This window comes from Pelophylax lessonae, assembly GCF_965119305.1.
Source record: "Pelophylax lessonae genome assembly, chromosome: 12".
Lineage (NCBI taxonomy): Eukaryota > Metazoa > Chordata > Amphibia > Anura > Ranidae > Pelophylax > Pelophylax lessonae.
Genome location: NC_138779.1, coordinates 177,468,474 through 177,487,636, shown reverse-complemented (window position 1 = coordinate 177,487,636; position 19,163 = coordinate 177,468,474). Strand labels below are relative to the sequence as shown.

General features: G+C 38.8%; 1 protein-coding gene across 9 annotated transcripts in view; it reads right to left on the bottom strand.

Annotated features, from left to right (window-relative positions):
• Positions 1–916: 916 nt before the first annotated feature.
• LOC309568008 (voltage-gated potassium channel KCNC1-like) overlaps positions 917–19,163 on the bottom strand; it is a 208,774-nt gene continuing 190,527 nt past the window's right edge. For 2 of the 9 annotated variants that reach the window (XM_082273568.1, XM_082273571.1), the window contains one exon: positions 917–1,201. Coding sequence is in view for 2 of the 9 variants with exons in the window: in XM_082273571.1 (XP_082129697.1) it covers positions 1,137–1,201 (65 nt within the window). In the remaining 7 variants the exon portion in view is untranslated. Of the gene's footprint in view, positions 2,482–13,335; positions 13,355–19,163 lie in introns of those variants that run through there. The other 7 variants (XR_014225982.1, XM_082273567.1, XM_082273569.1 and 4 more) reach the window with 7 other exon arrangements.

Sequence of the window (19,163 nt, the reverse complement as noted above, 5' to 3'; positions counted from 1 at the left end):
ACTTTTTGCATGTGTCTGTCTTTACAAATGTTAAGGTGCTGTAATGCAGTAAATAAGTTGTACTTTGTTTTCCCAAATTCCTTTTAGGTAAAATTCCTTCAGAGTGATGCATTTCAGTCATGCTTTGGCCATCATGTTTTGAGAGTAGAAGTTAGGGCAAAAAACATGGCTGACCTTTTGCTACATTCTCTCCTTCTTCTGCTCTCCAAAAGTCCTTCTGATTTTAAAGTTCTAAAATGAACCAACAGCAAATCAAAACCCCTTTCAAAGCCATCATTTGTGATTAACAAACAAAGGGCGAGAGAGATAAATTACCCATTAGAACCGGTAACTCATTATCTAACGTTCAATAAAAAAAACACCAGAACGCTGGTGTTCAGAAGTGGAAATGCATCCCAGAAGTATTACTTTGATTCTAAACAGCAGAGTATTCACACAGAGAAGCACCTTCAGAATACTTGTCTAATGCAATATTCAATTACATACACTCCTCTTTTTTAAATAGTGCCTTTAAGGTACTCATCAAAATGGCTGGCTAAATTTATATGTTGTCAGATTTTGTAGTCTGGAAGGAAAATATACCTTTTTTTGCATATAACATTAAATATCATTGTTACAGTATAACATGCAAACACATGCTGGCTAGGAAAATGCAATCTTTAAATAGTATTTTAACTTTTTTTTTTGTTTTGTTATAACTTTCCAGTTCCTTTTAATATTGTTATTTTTTTCATTTGATGCTTTAGTGCATCCATGGCAGAATTCTGCCTTTCAAATAGTCATAGATCAACACATTCTTCACTCGATTCCAGTGCAAGCCACTTGTATATAACCTCAATTTAAAAAATAGAAGAATCCAGTTTTTATTTTTTTATTTTTTTTTTCAATCCTTTCATTTTTCTTCTTGGTAGCCAACTTTATTTTGAAATCTTTATCCCACCTGTATGGGAACGTTGATTTGATCTGTTCTTGATGCCACAAACTGCTTTTCTCAAAAATTTTCCACCTTTTCAAGACATTGCCTTTGTTGTAGTTGCGTTTTGTGTTTGTTTTAAAATTTCTTTTAATTTTTTACATTTGTGTTTGTTCTGAAATCAGGGTTTGGAAGGAAGATTGTATCTAGGGGATCAAATCAATTAATTCACAGTGACAGCTTCCGCCTGCATATATCGGACAAGGACAGGACTCTCCTTATAATTTTCTGCGTGAGAACAAAAAGAAAAAAAAAAAAGAAAAAACAAAAAAAAAAAAGAGAAGAGACAAAAGTGCAAAAAGGAAAACACAGAAAAAAAGGAGAGAGAAAGAGAGAGAGAGAGAGAAAGAGAGAGAGAGAGAGAGAAAAAGTGGACTCAGCTTTCTGACAAAAAAGGAAACGACAAGTCAATAGAGCCATGCATCAAAAAAAGTTAGCTAGCTATGGGAATGTCACCATGTTACGCTACAATGTATACAGTTTTTAACCAATCGTCTTTTAGGAACATGCAGTCAGGCAATCTTTTTATTGCTTGCAACAGTAGGTCATGCAAACAAGGAAACGTGAAAATGTATAATAATAATAATATGTGTGTATATATATATATAAATATATATATATATATTTATATATATATATCTCAGTTAGTTTGACTTATGGCTCATATTATCCTGAGAGTATGGTGGTGAGGAATGACCAGGAAGCACAAAGCAGCTCCATAGGAATAAGATCAAGGTTTTAATAAAGGAAAAAGGGACAAAAATAAAAAGGGGCACCCAGGAAAAAAAAAAAAAAAAGAAAAAAAATTAATGTATTTGAAATAAATATATAGATATATATTTACTAGGGTTTTAACAGTAGTCATTCTTTTGTACACACATATATAGATATATATCTGTTTACCTTTTTTTCATCTTTTTTGCCTTCATTATTTCAGGAAGGAAATAAATAATTGTTTTTAGTAAAAAAAAGCTATACCCTTGCATTCCTCTCCTCCCTAATTTGACCTCCTTTTGGTGCTTCTGCCTCCATAGCGGAAGAGCCTTTCCTATTCCACAGCAGCAACTTCCTGGAGCACACCAATCCCATTCAAGTTCAGTCATGGAAGTCTTTTTTTAAATATATATATTCCTCAGCAAAGTGCAAAATGTTTTTTTTTTTTGTAATTTTTTTTGTATTTTTTTTTTCTTATTTTAAAAGCCAAAGATGTTTTCTTTTTAAATATATCTGCATATAATCTATATTTTTTGTCAACCTGTTAAAAAATAATAAAATTTGTTAGAGTCTCTTATTTGTTCATTTTGCCAGTGTCGATGTTTTTTCATGTTTATTACTAGTTTATGTTCCCCTTATTGGCTGGTTGAGTCCATGCTATAAGATGGAGGGAATGGGAGAGCGCGGGCGTCTCACTGCAGATGGTGACCCAAATGGGGTGGAGATAGGAGACAGTCTGAGCGTATTTCCACTCATGCCAGCTATGCTGTTTAGACTCCGGGATTTTTCATAACCTTGATATCCATGAGGTAAATGAAAAAGAAAAAAAAAAAAAAAGATTATGAAGCGCAACTTGTTTTGTCCAAAAACACGGACAGGGAAACGTCATACAATAAAAGCCAAAGTTGTTACTACTCAGAAGCAGCACAAGCCCTATATATTCCTATTTCAATATAAAAACCTTTACGACAAAACTTGCTAAGTTTCAGTGAGTGTGTATCTGAAAATAGTGAAATCATTTACTTTACTTACACTTTAAGTAAAGATAAACTATAGTAGCTTTTTGTCAATGTTCTAATACTGAATAATATATATATATATATATATATATATATTTATTATATTACATATATATATATATATATATATATATATATATTTTTTTTTTTTTTTTTCTAACAATCTTAATTATCATTCACATACTTAGTAGTAGCTACATCCATGACATTAAGATTGCAAATAATGCATTTCCTACCTGCTTTTTAGCAGCCACCTGAAGACTGACTAATGGGTTGCTTTATAACGAGAGTGGATATCACTAGCCACTCTGCATTACATCCTACTTGGCTCTACACCCCATAGCCCAAATTGTATGGTCCATTCCTAAAGCAAGGTGGGGAGCCTCTGCATTCCCAAAGAGTCTCTTAACAGAACAGGAACGGGAATACAAAGAGAAATCCATGGTAGGAGAACTGGTCATGTGACAGGTCCCATGACTGGGCTTCTCCACCCAACTTTTTTTGTGACTTCCAATTCATTTCTATTGTACTCTGCTGGCTTTAGACTTCTAAAGCCGGCAAAGTGCAATGCGCATTTGTGAAGCACACCACTGTACTTTATAAAAATGCAATGCTTTTTTTTTTTTTTTAATTGTTTTTTGTTCTTTTTTTTATAATAAAGTAGCAGTAGTATGGCCATGGTGTGACGTTACTGCTGCTTATTAAATGTACCCATAGAACTTGATCTAATCTGTTGTTTAATTCTGTTTGATAGTGAGGGATTTAACTAATTACCATTATTTGATTAGCAGCACGTTGATTTAAATGTTACAAGTCAGGATATTTCAATAACAATATATAAAAGAGAAGTATGGGAATGTTTTTTGTTTTTCTTAAATCATACTTACCTAGGTGGATGCAGCATCGGCCCAATACTGCATCTGCCTCCTGCCTGCTCTAAGACTGAGAACCAATCGATCAAACACCGCTGATCGCTCAATTCTCAGGAATCCGTGATTAGAGAGCTGTTGACCATCACCAGTAGTCTGCTTTGCCCCTCACACTCACTGGAGCACTGAGCTGTGGAGAGGACGGAAGTGGCTGGCTCAGGCTCTCAGTGGCTCAGGCTCCCAGCGGTTTGCTGAGAGGCTGAACTTGATGCCGGTCCAGGCCTGTGGGCGGATCCCGGGTTGCGATCTTTCCTGAACTTGGACCGGCTCTGTGATATCAGCCGACAATGGGCTGCAGCCCCTTGTCTGCTGAAAACAAGTCACAGGAGTGCAGAACGAATTTCACTCCTGTGATCCACAAGAGAAGTACAACCAAACAATCTTTGGCTGTACTTCTTTAAATCTCTCAGTGGAAAAAGTACAGTGGTGCCCTAGGATTAAAATATTCCTATCTCTGCTAGGAGAAAGAAAGGGGAAAGTGTTGCTCCTCTTGGTTATTTAAGCTACTTTCTTAACACAACAGCTGTAAGGAAAGCCTACAGAAAACATAGGCATCATGTAAAGCTAAAATATTTGTAATATTTTATATTTACCCAATTGGAAAGAAAATAAGTACTTTTCTGTATCTAGTTTTACAAGTTGTTATAAGTGTATTTAGTTCTGATAAGTAGATACGTAGAAAACATGTAAACTAACCCTACACATTTTCTTTAATGTTGGTTCCGTCATGGCTTCATTTGGGACACTTTTTAATGCTAAATAGTGTGTTCACCTAAGGGCATGTACATACTAACAATGTGGTCTCTTTTGGTTGGCTAACATACATTTGAAAGTGTTTTGTTATATCTGTTTATTAAGTGCAAAGAATACCCATTGATGTTGCCAAAAATCTTGTAAGGTGATAACTTCCTGTGTAGAATTCTTATTCCTTACACTGTTCTCAGCTATCTCTGAGGACCCCAGAACCACTCCTATGTATGCTAAGGAGTGGGAGATGTTCTGTGGTCCCATCCTAGATCGCTTCTACAGCAGTGTTTCTCAACTTCAGTCCTCAGGGCACACTAACAGGCCAGATTTTAAGTATTACCTTGGGGAGATGCAGACTAGAATACTGCAATCACTGAGCAGCAAATGATATTACCTGTGATGTATTTCAGTTTTCTTGCAAACCTGGCCTGTTAGTGTGCCCTGAGAACCAGAGTTGAGAAACACTGTTCTACAGTACAGTGAGTGTGTATGGCAGGCGTCCTTTGGCTCTGAGGAAGAGGGTTCGCCCTTGAAACGTGTCAACCCAGCCACAGTAGTTTATTATAAGGTACACAGCATGCCATCCAGCATCACGTAGTACCCTGGCCACCTTGGAGACCCTATGTTGAACATGTTATTATGTGCGATATTCACGTCTGGTTTGTGAGTATAATGCTTATTTTATACCATTTTAATAAACATTTTTAGTGGTGATGCACTAGGTCGGTGCGCCCCTTTCTTTTTTTGTTGTCTTTCAGTTGTTTTCGGACACCCTTGGTCCTGAGGGGGCGGCAAGACCAGTAGTCATATCCATCTAAGCCCTAAGGAACGGAAGTGTTCCTCTTTTTTTCCCCACCATTGCTTTTTCACTAGAGCGCAGGAGGTTTATTTTGCATCACTAAATGGCGGACCGCGGGCCAAAAGTGGACCGCAAAGCAAAGTCTACCTGGACCGCGGCTCTGCCACTTAGTAGCCTGGGTATCCTCTCCCGGCTGACAGCTTCCTTCTCCTGCTGCTGCCCCAGCATTTGTCCATAGCATGCAGAAGGCACAGCCTCTCTTCCATCCATGTAGTTCTCCTCCTACCTTACACAGCAAATAGAAGGCAGAAGGCACAGCATGTCCAGACAAATGGGGGGACATCCTTTTCAAGTTAACAAGCTAGTGATTTATTGCTAGGAGGCGGGGCAGTCCCAACAGCCAAATCCCCTGCCTGTTAATATGAAAAGCATGTCCTGCCCTCTGTGAAGGGGATGTAAAGAGGACTGGGGTGCTAGGAGGGGGGCTGTGAAGGGGACAGGGATACAAGGAGGGGGACTGGAATAAAAGGAGGTGGCTGTGAGGGGGCCTGAGATACAAGTAAGGGGGGGGGGCTAAAATGCAAGTTAAGAGGGGCTTTAAAGGGGACTGATGTGCTAGAAGGGGGGCTGTGAAGGGAATGAGGATACAAGGAGGAGGGCTGTGAAGGGGACTGAGATGCAAGTAAAGGGGGGGGGGGGCTGTGAAGGGGATTGAGGTGCAAATAAGGGGGGCTTTGAAGGGGACTGAGCTGTAAGTAAGGGGGGCTGTAAATGAGAGTGAGGTGCAAGGAAAGGGGGCTATGATTTGGACTGGGGTGCAAGGAAGGGGGTCTGTGAAAGGGACTGGGATGCAAGTAAGGGGGGGCTGCAAAGGGGACTGAGGTGCAAGAAAGGGGGGCTGACATAAAGGGTGTAGGTATTTGATGTAAGATGGGGTGCTGTGATGTGAAGGGGGACACAGAGAACATTTAAGTAAAGGAAGCACTGTGATGTAAGGGGGGGTGGACTTGTATGCAAAGAGGGGCTGTGATGTAAAGCAGGCACTGTAATTTAAAGGGGCTGTATTGTAAAGAGGGGGCTTTGTTGTAAAGGGGTGCTGTATTTTAAAGTGGGGTTCTGTAATTTAAAGCGGGGGTTTTGCAATGTAAAAGAGGCACTGTAGTGTAAAGCGGGGGCTGTGATGTAAAGGGAAGGCCTGATGACACTGATGTAAAAGGGGAAACTGTAATGTAATGGGGAGTGGCTTAATGTGATTAAAACGAGTCATAGCACAAGCATGAGACTCGGATCTCTGCTGGATAAAAATTGTAATGGCCGGACCTCTGAGAATTTTAACTCAATACCCCTGGTGTATGGTCACCCTGTCCTGCTGCAGATGACACTAAAAGAAAAAGAAATTTTTTGTTCTTGAGTTTAATTACACTTTAATATTGTATTATTTATTTTATATTTGATTATAATAAATAGAGAATATTTACAAAGGCTCAGAATTAATGGGTTACTAAAAGAGTGATTTTACCCTGCACCACAAAAGAAACTATATATATATATATATATATATATATATATATATATATATTCTTTTGCTAATCTTGATTAAATATTTTAAAATAATTTTAAATTTGTGAGGCCAATGTGCAAAAAAATTTTAAATACGCGCCGCCTCTCAATTTTTTTGACTATTGTTTCTAATTGATCAAAAACAGAGGACAGAAAATATCTGCGTTTCCTGCAGGAACTGTCAAATGTCCTCTTGTTTTACAAAGCAAGATAAATTATATTTAAATCAAACTGTGTGCAATGGACAAGACTTCCACTTTTGCTTTTCACCATTTTTGGAAAATGAGCGTGCATTTCATTAAGTGGTTATTGATTGTTATTTGGCAGGAAAACAATATCCACAAACAACATAATTCAATTTGCCTCTTTCGTGTATTGGGTCTTCCTTTATGTACTGGTTTGTGTCAGTCTGTTTACCAATTTCATAATGGGTTTGTAAGTTATTTTCTTAGCAGGGAAGAAAAACTCTTGTTCTCATCTAATCAGGTTATGAATTTTCCTAGTTGTAAAGCAGAATTCTTGCCAAATAGATATATGCACATGTTTACTGTTTTACCTGCCAAAATATTTTTAGCAGTGTAGAACCAGTTTTGGAATTTACACATCTCTGCCGAGTCCATTTACACCCAGCCACCCATAAAGCTCAGTAGGGTCTGCCCGTGACTTCTCTGCAGAAACTAAGAAAGCACAGATGTGACATCCGTTCAGCTCACAGATCCTCTGCTGATCAGAGCGTGCTCCACTCCATGTGAAAGGGGTCTTATATAAACTACTCTTAACTCTTTACAGCAGATTTCTACCTCTATTGCCATTGTAACTGTAAGACTCTTTTTTTACTGGAAAATTATAATACTGCTAATGTGAGCATTTCACAGTATACTTACATAAAGAAGCTGCAGCAAGTCAGAGCCTGCCTCATTTTCTGTTTGGAGAGCACCCAGGTGCATCTAGCCATTACCTCCCTTACCTTAATTTCCCTGGGCCACATTTTTCATTAATTGGACCTCAGTTATTTCAAACATGAAGGCACAGCATCATATGTGGGCATTCCGTAGAGCAGTCTGCCTAAGAAAGCCACATTTGCCAGCACACCCAGGATCTTGCAAAAGCAGTCCAAAAACTTTATTCCAGAGAAGATCACATCAAAAAAATATATAGTGCAACGTTTCGGAGCCACGCAGGACCCCTTCGTCAGGCATGTCACATGCCTGACGAAGGGATCCTGCATGGCTCCGAAACATTGCACTATATATTTTTTTGATGTGATCTTCTCTGGAATAAAGTTTTTGGACTGCTTTTGCAAGATCCTTGGTGTGTTGGTGAATATGTATTTAACTGATCCAGTGGCCAGCTGGTGATCGCTTCAGCACCCAGTATACAGGTGCCTACAAACCAGGAAGGTGTGCGATAGGAATATGACCTGTACTGCCTAAGAAAGCCCACTCCTTTAAACTGACATCCACCCATGAAGATATTGGGTAAGATAGGGGGCCTCTCATGCCTCTACAGTTCAGGGATTTGCTAAATAGCCTGTGTCTTTCATACAGCTATAATATATACTATTTCTTTGTTTTCTACAATTTTAGAGACACTGTTTTCTCCCCATACTCCTGAAGAAGCAGTGCAATACAGTGAAACATGTAGAGATGTGATCTGCTGGCTGCCTACATGTTCCCAATCAATGTTACTTTAGATATCGACTGTACAATATATTATTGATGATTGTTATTTTTTACAGGAACAGCTGGGAAGTCTGTTAGGAGCTCTAATTTCAGCCTGGTTTTCTTTATTGCTGAATAATTTATTTTTTAATTATGTTCTTGTAATAAATATATGTTCTTGTAATAAATATTTTGTGGTTTTAATTGATATGTTGTTTGTGAAGTTCATGACAATAACCAGAAAATCCATACTCTTATATATACATTTTCATCCATGTCAATGGATGGATCAACTGCGGGTATAGGATTGTGTATATGGGGTTTTATGGTTGGGTTTTTTTTTTACTTTTTTTTGTTTTTTATTGATTGAGCCAGATGGACTTGTGTCTTTTTTTCAACCTAACTAACTATGTAAGCTAGCATGTAGATACCATCTTTATTATTTGATTAAGCACTTAGATTTTTAATGAAAATGTTTTGATATTTGCATAAATCCTCCCAGGAGACAGTCCACTGCTTGAATTAGGGCTGAGGGTTCTTGAAAGCCTGGTGAGTCACCCTGGTGACCCTTCCCACTAGTCATGGTCTGCTTGCAATACATACTAGAAAACCACAGTAAAGACAGCACTGGTATGTAATGAAGGCAGAAAGGTTGTATTTAAAAATGTAATTGGCATTATAAAGGGGTGGGGGGGTTGAACCAGGGAAGTAAAAATATACTTCAACTTTGAGACCCATGCTAGGTTTTTTTCTTTTTGCTGCCTCTGTCTGTTATGCAGATTTGCCTCTTTTTCCTGTCCCAGAGACACAAGGAAATAGGTGGAAATTCCTCCTAAAGCAAAGGGAAAATTCCTCTTAGACAGCTGTCACCAGAGTCCCCATGGGAAGATTTATGCTCTATTCATATTACTGGGGCAACTCTAACATTTTGAAATTCCAGTAACTTTCTGTAACAGAAAAAATAGTTACTAGGTCCAATAGAGAGGGTGAAACTCCCCAGCTGAAGCATGGACAGCAATAAAACCTAATTCAAAGAAAACGGTGTAAGAGTTATAGAGTATGTATGGAGTGCTAACAGGTCCAATACAATTTAATCCCACATGGAAATCTACTCTTATTGAGAAAATACAAAAGGGAATTTACATGAGCCAGACAGCAACCACAAGTCTAAAAGAAAATCTCCACAGAAATATTATGAATTGAGACATAGCCAAAAGGATTCTATAATATTTAGAACTAAAATTGCAATGGAAGCTGCTCCTGGAGTTCAGCCATATTGTCTTCCATGCAAACGTTGATAGTTACCTGTAAAGTCAGTCTAAACCAAACTGGCTCCATCTAACAGTCATTATGTGGAATGATTCTTTTTAGACCGAAACTCAACGGAAGTCAACCATCTTTAATTAGTAATCCACATAGAGATTAGCATCCTGAGGCACATCAATATAATCCTTGGCATATGTCCATAGAAATCAGCTAAAACTGGCAACAGTTTTTTTGAACAGATGATGGGGCCATGCTCTAGAGGTGAGTATCAGGTTGCAGGGTCAAATTGAGACATCTTTAATATCTAGATCTTTGTTTCTTAACCAGGATGCTCTGGCCATTTGTGTTACACCAAGGTGAGGTTGGAACGAGACCCAGTTTGCCCTGGATCAGAAATGGATGAGAGCTCTGTGATCTAACGGGGGACACTGGGTTGATGGGGGACTCTGATGTGATAGGGGTCTTTGTTATGGGGGTACTTTGATGTGATGGGAGACTTTCATGTATAGGAGGTACTCTGGTGTAACGGGGGACTCTGACTTTGTGATAGGTGGTGTCTGTGGTGTTAGAGAAGATTTTAATGTGATGGGGTGACTCAGACATGCAGGAGGAACCCTGACGTGAAGGGAGTTCTAATGTGAAGTTAATTTCATAAAAGCGGTTATGTGCAATTTTTATCAATCAGTAATGTGTTTCATCTATACTGTATAATATGTGTAATATATATATATATATATATATATATATATATATATATATACACATATATATGAAAAGTTCTTTTTTTGTATACTCTTGAGGTCCGTTCACAAGCAGAGGTTGCTGTTTGATGTCTATTCATATGCAAGAAGATACAGACCTTGAATGTGCCCACACAGTGTCATGCATTATACAGAGCCATAACCAAATATCAATTAAAGGAGAATGCAAGACAAAATTTAAGAACTCTGGGAGCTATTTTTATTGCAATTTTAGTTCTAAAAATTATAGAATCCTTTTTGGCATTTCTCAGCAAATTGGAATTGATTTACCAAAGGCTGTTCACTTTGCAAGTTTCACTTTGCAATAGCATTTTCTCCAGAACTTATAGTAAAATTTCACTTTTGCAAACAATACCCAATCACATGCAAGGAAAACAAAAAACAAATATTTTTTCCTTGCACACGACTGGATGATGAAAGTCAGAATAGCTTCACCTCATTTAACTTCCATTGCAAAGTGAACAACCTTTAGTAAACCGATCCCTTTGTATTTTCTTAATTAGAATAGATTTTCTTGTAGGCTTAAATTGGATTGCCTGTGTTTAGTAATTAATATATATGTTTCATATATAACATTTTAGCTTTGGCCTATATCTAAAAATTGGCACTTTTTGATATTTGTTCTGGGATAACTGGACAGGTCCGTTATTTTTTTTTTTTTTTTTAATAGCCTCAATGTGAAGCTAATAATTCCCACATATATTAATTATTTTGGAATTTGGGAGATCTGTATCACATTTCACATTTTTTCCAGCAAAAGGAAAATTTTGCCAGAGATTTTAACACTTCCACACACTTTTCAGAACTAAAACAAAAACACTTTAACGTTATAAACCACTTCAAGTGTGAAGTAAAGCTGGAGGTAACACATGTACTGAAGGAAAGAATTAAATGAATGCAGTTAAATATTGCTACTGCATAAATTAGCCTTGGGCTAAGTGAAAAATAATAATCCCGTTTTTGATACAGAAAACATGAGAAATAACAGCGTATATAAAACCCGTAACATTTTTTAGTTAATATTAGTACCTAAGATACTAAGAGCCGGTTCACACTGGGGCAACTTGTAACGCGACCTGGTCGCCTGACAAGTCACCTGCCATAGATTAGCACAGGACCCGTTCTAATAGGAGCAACACAAGTCACTCCGACTTAGAAAAAGGGTCCTGTACTACTTTGGGGCAACCTGGAGCGACCTGCATTGACTTCAATGATATGAAGTCTGTGCATGCCGCTTCGAGGTGCGCGCTGTGCATCGCGACTTCACAGGGCGCCCGGCAAAGTCGGGCAGAAAGAGGAACGGGCAATAAACCAAACTTGTTACTTTGACCTGCATTGGGAAATCACAGCTCACATCTTCATTGCCTTTGCTGCACTTCTCAAATATAACAAATTAATACTATCTATCTATCTATCTTTAGTATCAATTTTTTTTTTTTCAAATAAACAGGTTAACTTTATTGAAACCTTGTACAGATTACAACAATAGGGTATCAATTTTATTTTTAACAATATAATCATTTTAATACAGTGCATTTTGGAATTTATGCAAATGATATTTTTTTTAGTAATCAATTGATAATGAGCGGTTTATGAAGGGACATATATTTGACTTTGATGCTTCTGAGTAGATTATCTTGTCAAAATACATAAACAGCACCATGCAAAAAAACATTTAAGGTAGCAACACAAGCAAGTCAGAATATAACCAAATGGTTGGCCATGTAGATTAAACCGCTAATCCCCCCCCCCCCCCCAGCTTTAACATAAAAAACATGCCTTGTCAAGAGTTTCTGCTTTTTCACCTTGCTTTAAATTACTGCATGTGGTTTTATGTAACCCTTTTGTACTCCAATAGAAGTTTGGACATGAGGACAAGGTGGGGTGGGACTTCTAAGATAATTTTGGCTACACTTTCATGCCTTGGTGTCTATGTTACTGGTCTGGCACATTGGAACCATATGTATAAGAGAAAGGAAGTAGTTTGTGCACCCTAAAGGAAGCCAACCACATTTTTTGCACTGCAAAATTGTGATAGGCTAGTTATATCCACAAGGTTTTACCATTTTGTGGAAGTATTTTTATATGTGTGTAATGCCCTTCTTTCAAGACTGACTGCTTCTTAACTCCAGAAAAGAAGAACAAGTGAGGACAACTGGTGGCAGAGGTGACCTGACTTTCACAACTTTACTTGTTTGTTAATACATATTTTGTTTGATTGCTGCATTTTATATACTACAAAAGTTCCTAGGATCAGTCATCTGTTTATCAGGGATTTTGAATAAAATACTTGCCTATAGCCCGACTGAAGTCCTAGATAGATATCCGGTCAGTTAGAGATTTTTCTTATAGCCTTCATTTTCATAGTGTTACTTCCATTGCCCTGTTAAATTGTCGTGTAGTCTGTCGAAATATGACTACGCAGTCCAATAAGGTATCATAGTTTGACCTAGCCCACTTGATAGTTCAATTAACCAGGTCAAACGCACCCCCTCGCTGCCCAAGTCTGGGTGAGAACCCTAATGTGAGGGTTGTGGCCGTTAATTATCTGCGTCAACATAAAGCACTGGAGTTGGATGGCATTTCAAATGGAAGGAATGGGTATTTTTTTTAGGAATTTCTGAGTAAAAATCAGTTAGAAATGATAACATTCAGTGATACAGGACTATAACAAAAAGAAAAAGGCATTAGACTTCAACTGGGCTTTACGGTGGAGTTAAAGTGGTAATAAACCCAAAACCAAAATGTAATGTATTGCAGCTTACCGATCATTAGATGTGGTGGCTGCATTAGTTTTCTTTTTCTAGGCTTTTTCCCCTCTGTTTTCACCTGGTGATCTGTCCAGTAACACACCTTCTGTATTAGAGTGCCTCCACTCTGGATGAAGGAGCACAGGGGGCACCTTTGGACAGCAGCATTGTTAACCTGGGGGGAGGGGAGTGTTAGATGGACTAGCAGATTTAGATACACTAACAAATTGAAGCCAAACTCCAGCTCACACTTTATAAGCAGTTACAGCAAACATTTTTTTTTTCTTTTAGGATAAAGGTTTTACATGAATAAATCAAAGCTGGTCATTGTAAACTCCCCTGCTTGTGTTAAATGGATTGTCTCATCCATGTAAACTGATACATCTGGAAGAGAGCTTGTTCTTTTGAAAAAAAAAAAAACAGACTTACTGGCAGGATCACCAGATGAAAATAGAAGAAAGGAAGCCTAAAAAAAGAAAATGAATTCAGCCATGGCATCTAAGAACTGGTATGCTGCAACATAATAAATGTTTGTGTTTGGTTTTAATACCTAATTTACCCTAATCTATGCCACCTTATAATCTTATAACTTAATTTACGAGGCAAAGATCATCTGGCTTCTCTTGAGCTACCACTACCTGAATACAGCCATAGCTATAGGAAACATGGCTGCTGGCACAGGATGGGATCTGCATTCGGACAGAACTACTACTAAGTCACATTTTTTTATGAATTTCATTTGTTCACCTGCTAGGCCACGAAATGAGGGCGGGAGGTAAAAGGTCAGTTTAAGTCAAGGGTCTCCAAATTATGGCCTGCAGACCACATCCAGCCCACTACAAGATTTTATACAGCCCACAGCCAAGCAGACGCTGCCTGTGGTCTTTTCTTTGACCTTATGTAAGAGGTACTCGGACTGGAACTCTTATGTGATGGGAACTCTGATAGGGACCCCTGATGTAAGGGGTGACTTTGATGTAAGGGAGCTCTGACGGGGACCCTAATGGAAGGAAGGACTCTAAAGTAAGGGGGCTCTCATTGATTTATAAAAGTGTTTTTTTTTTTCGGCCCTTGAATATTTGTAAAATATACAATGTGGCCCTTGTACTGAAAGGTTTGGAGACCTCTGCTTTAACCGCTTGCCGACTGCGCACAGTATATTTACGTCGGCAGTCAGCCCCGGCCAGGCAGAGTGACGTAGATCTACGTCGCTAGCCTGTCACCGGGTTTTGAGCCAATAGCGGGCGAGCGCGCGCCCGCTGAGGCGCGCGCCCGCCTCGGCTCGTTCACAGAGGAGTGCGGGCGTGTGACCGGCGGACCCCAAGTCCGCCGGTCACACTACGATCGTCGGTAGAGCGGGAGAAAGGCGGGCGGCTTATGTAAACAAGCCGCCTGTCATTCTCCCCTGTGTAAAAATGGAGATCAGACGGTTCTACTATGTAGAACCGTTGATCTCTGTTTTTACAATAGGAGACCACGCCCATAGGACACACTTAACCCCTCCCTCTCCAATACAGTTAACCCCTTCCCTGCCAGTGTCATTTTTACAGTAACAGTGCATATGTATAGCACTGATTACTGCAGTAATGTCACTGGTACCCCCAAAAGTGTCAAAAATGTCAGTCAAGGGTCCGATCTGTCCGCCGCAATGTCGCATGAAACCGCAAAAAAAATCGCAGATCGCCGCCATTACTCGTTAAAAAAAAACACCAAAAATTACAAAAATATTTCCCTTTGTTAGTAAACGCGATAACTTTTGCGCAAACCAATCAAAATACGCTTTTTGCGATTTTTTTTACCAAACATATGTAGCATAAAACAAATTGGCCGAAAATGTTAACAAAATTTGATTTTTACATTTTTTTGGGGGGGAATTTCATATAAAAAAAAGTGAAAAATATTGTTATTTTTGCAAAATTTACGCTCTTTTTTTGTTTATAGCGCATGATCAAAAATCGCACAGGTGATCAAATACCGCCAAAAGAAAGCTCTGTTTGTGGGAAAAAAAGGAAGTGAAATTTGTTTAGGTACAGCGTCGCACGACCGCTCAATTGTCCGTTAAAGTCACGCAGTAAAAAATCGCAAAAAAAACCCTGGTCAGGAAGGGGGTAAATCTTCCGGGGCTTAAGTGGTTAAGTTAATCTTTGAAGAATTGTAGTGACTTCTGACCTTCTGTGAGATTGGTTACTTTTGAAAGTCCTGCCTGCTTTTGGTAAGGTCAGACCTGATTGATAGATTTTCACTGGTTGAAAGAAATCTGTAAAGCAGTCACTGTGCAAGACTAATACCCAGGAAGAAGTCTGTTTAAGCAAATATGGCTCCTGCCATATACAGTGCTTACTATATATATTTGCAAATACCACACAAAAAAATGATTTACATTAAAGTGGTTGTAAACCTCAGACATGAAATATGGAAGAAAAGTTTTCCCCTAAGGGTTTGGGACTTTTCAGGCACTAAAGATGTCCATGAATATTTTTTATAAAAAAATCATACATTTTATTGACACATAAGAAAAAATAAAAATAACATAACACACATTGGTAAGTAGCAAACAATTGATCATGAAAGTATCAATACACAGAAGGTGGTAATCTATTGCAGCATTAAAAAAAAAAAAAAACGCGTTGGATACTGTAATGCTGCAAGAGATTACCACCTTCTGTGTATTGATACTTTCACGATCAATTGTTTGCTACTTACCAATGTGTGTTAAGTTATTTTTATTTTTTCTTATGTGTCAATAAAATGTATGATTTTTTATAAAAAACATTCATGGACATCTTTAGTACCTGAAAAGTCCCAAACCCTTAGGGGAAACCTTTTCTTCCATATTGCATATAGGGATGTGGTACCATCAACTAGTGTTTTTTTGGTGTGAATACCCCCTTTTCAGGTTCTCAACCCCGGTCCTGGGGACCCACTAACAGACCAGATTTTAAGTATTACCTTGGGGAGATGCAGACTAGAATACTGCAATCACTGAGCAGAAAATGAGATCACCTGTGATGTAATTTAGTTATCTTGCAAACCTGGCCTGTTAGTGGGTCCTGAGGACCAGAGTTGAGAACCACTGCTCTATATTGTGTACTTGTTTCAATTAAGAGCACTAAGTGTCATTTCTGCCTGCTGCTTTATTCCTCTGCTATCAGCGTGAGTCACATGCTAAAAGTTTTCCTGGCACCAAGACAAAAATGGTGACAGGGGAGGGACCTCCAGCTAAATTGACAGCCTCAGCTCTGTTCCTGTAAGCTGTGTGGAGGGGGGGGGGGGTTGTTCCCTCCTTCCTTCCTTCCTTCCTTCCTTCCTATTAGCTCTCACTGAATTCTGCGAAGTGTAATTTCAGTTCTTTTTTTTCTGAACTCTCAACAAGCTCAATAAATTCAGCATTTTGAACGTATGCAGAGGAGGCTGCAAATAGATAGGTGCAACTTGTGTAGGAGAATTTGCTTCATCTCTGTGTGTCACCTGAGAATAGCCCATTCACTGGGTATGTTTAAGGGTGTACAACCACTTTAGGCCCCTTTCACACGGGCGCACCGCCCGAAGGAGTCCGTACTGCTCAGCGGGGGGATCGATCCGCTGATCCCCGCTGAGCAGGCGGATGACAGCTCCGTCTCTGCTCTGTTTGCAGAGACGGAGCTGTTAGATCCCCACTGTCCTCTATGGGGAGATCGGATGAGAATGGACCGCCTGTTTCTTCTCATCCGATCCGATCCTCCAGACAGATGGAAAATAGGGTTTCCATCCATCCGAGTTTCACGGATAGCATCGGATTGGAGAGCAGTGGGAGTCAGCGGATATGTCACCGCTGACACCCGCTGCCCCATAGGGATGCATGGAGCATCCGATCAGGTCCGCCTGAAAATCTGACAGGCGGATCGGATCGCCCATGTGAAAGGGGCCTTAAACTGATCACATTCTTTTGCAATCTGCATTGGAGTGATTTAGAGGACTATGTGGGCCTTTGCAGATTTTGTTATGGGGTTCAGATACACAGTAGCTTTTAGCAATATTCATCTGTAGCTTTGAATTATGGTCTGCGTTTAGAGTAAACTTTTATTTATGTATTTATTATTTATTTAACTAATTTTTAAAATGTATTTGTTTACCCTGGAGGGTACAGATGGCTTTAGACTGCATTCACACTAGTCCGACTTGGACCACAACTTGTCAGCCTGACAAGTCACGGTCCGTCACGCTCCCATAGTGCAGTACAGGAGCCGTTCTATAGGAGCGACACAAGTCGCTCCGACTTAGAAAAAGGGTCCTGTACTACTTCGGGGCGACCTGGAGGCAACTTGCTTAGACATTCATTTTATGAAGTCCGTGCAAGTCACGCCGAAGTCGCGCTGCACGCGACTTCACAAGTCGCCCCCTAAGTCGGAGCGACGTAGTGTAAACCGAGACTTACCTGGATGTGGATATATATTTTTAAAAAGCTTTAAATTTATCAAATGCAACTTTCCTTTCTATGTATAGAGTAGGGTTTATTTTCCTGTCAGTGTCCCACTGAGGGGATTTCCTTTCACCTATGTCGTAGCTACAACATAAATACTAATGGGCAATAATTCATTTTTTACAACTTAAAGTGTAAAAAAAAAAAAAAACTTTTACTATGTTAATTGCACACCAGTTGACACTGTGTTGGGGCCCTGAGGTTGTATACTGGTCAATTTTTCTTACATTATACTTTTTACCTGTCAAACTACTATTGTATCATTGGCCTGCGTACCCTGTTCAGGTTTTATATTCCTTGCATTAACTTGTCATGTGCTATTGTGTAAAGACAATACAAATTATTAAACAGAAAAAAAAGTTACTGAATATGGATTAGAAACATATATAAAAAAAAACACTATATAATCCCTACAAGTGACTACCTCGTTCTGCATTTTATGTTTAGATCCTTGTGGATACATTTACTTTATATATATTGCCCCTACTGACCCTACAGACTAAACAGATTAAAATTTTCTTAGCAGACCTGCCCCATTTGTCCTATACAATCCCTCATGCCAATCATGTAAAGCAAATAATTAATCTTTCTCATTAAAATGCTTTAGAAACAGATTATTGTGTTTTAGAGATTTTTTTTTTTTGTTAAACATTGACTATGGCTGCCTTATTGCCCAAATGCAACAAAACTGAGACACATTTAAAAAAAAGTAGATTGAAGAGCAATGATAATACGCAGTGCAGTAACCCATATAAATTGATCAGTCTGGAGTTCACTGAAATAGGATCAATGAGATATAAATTCTAATTAATTGTGCTGAGTAAATGCACTTTGTATTGTACAAGAGGCACAAAGAAGGTTTAAGAAGTCTATCAAGAAAGATTCAAACTCTGCATTTGCTCATGCAGGTCAGCTGTTCAATGACTTACTTGTCTTGCTAACTTTGGGAGAAGCAATAACTAATTGAACATTTTCTGAAATAAGCTGAGATAGAAACCAATGGTTGTCAGGGTAGGTGCTGCCATAGATGCCTTTTTAGTTAAATATCCAATAGCCCTGATGTGGGATATCGCCCTGGTGTAGTAATCTGAATGCCATAAAGAGGTGTGAACTAGCAATCTGACAAAAAATGGGTGGTGTGTCCTCACAGGATAATATCTTATTGGCTGATCAGTACCAACGAACTATATTTTATTTAATCATACCTGTTCCTAATTACTTTAGTCTAGTCATGGTTCCACCAAGTTTGGCACTTGTGGGTTGGTGATTTACTATGCCAGATGTGCTTTTGCCAGCCAAGGCTTTAATTTACTAAACAGCCCTGAGTAATTGTAAAGAGGTTATCTCTTTCCTAGTGAACTAAGAAACTAGGAGGCATTCAAGAATCTCTGTACTGTTTTCAATTCCAAAGTAACTAGCAATATTCATCTCATACCTTCTTAATGTCTCTTGTTGGTAGTAGTTTGAAATGTAGCAACTATAGGCCATAATACAGATGATATATCTGTGTGTAACATGTACCTTT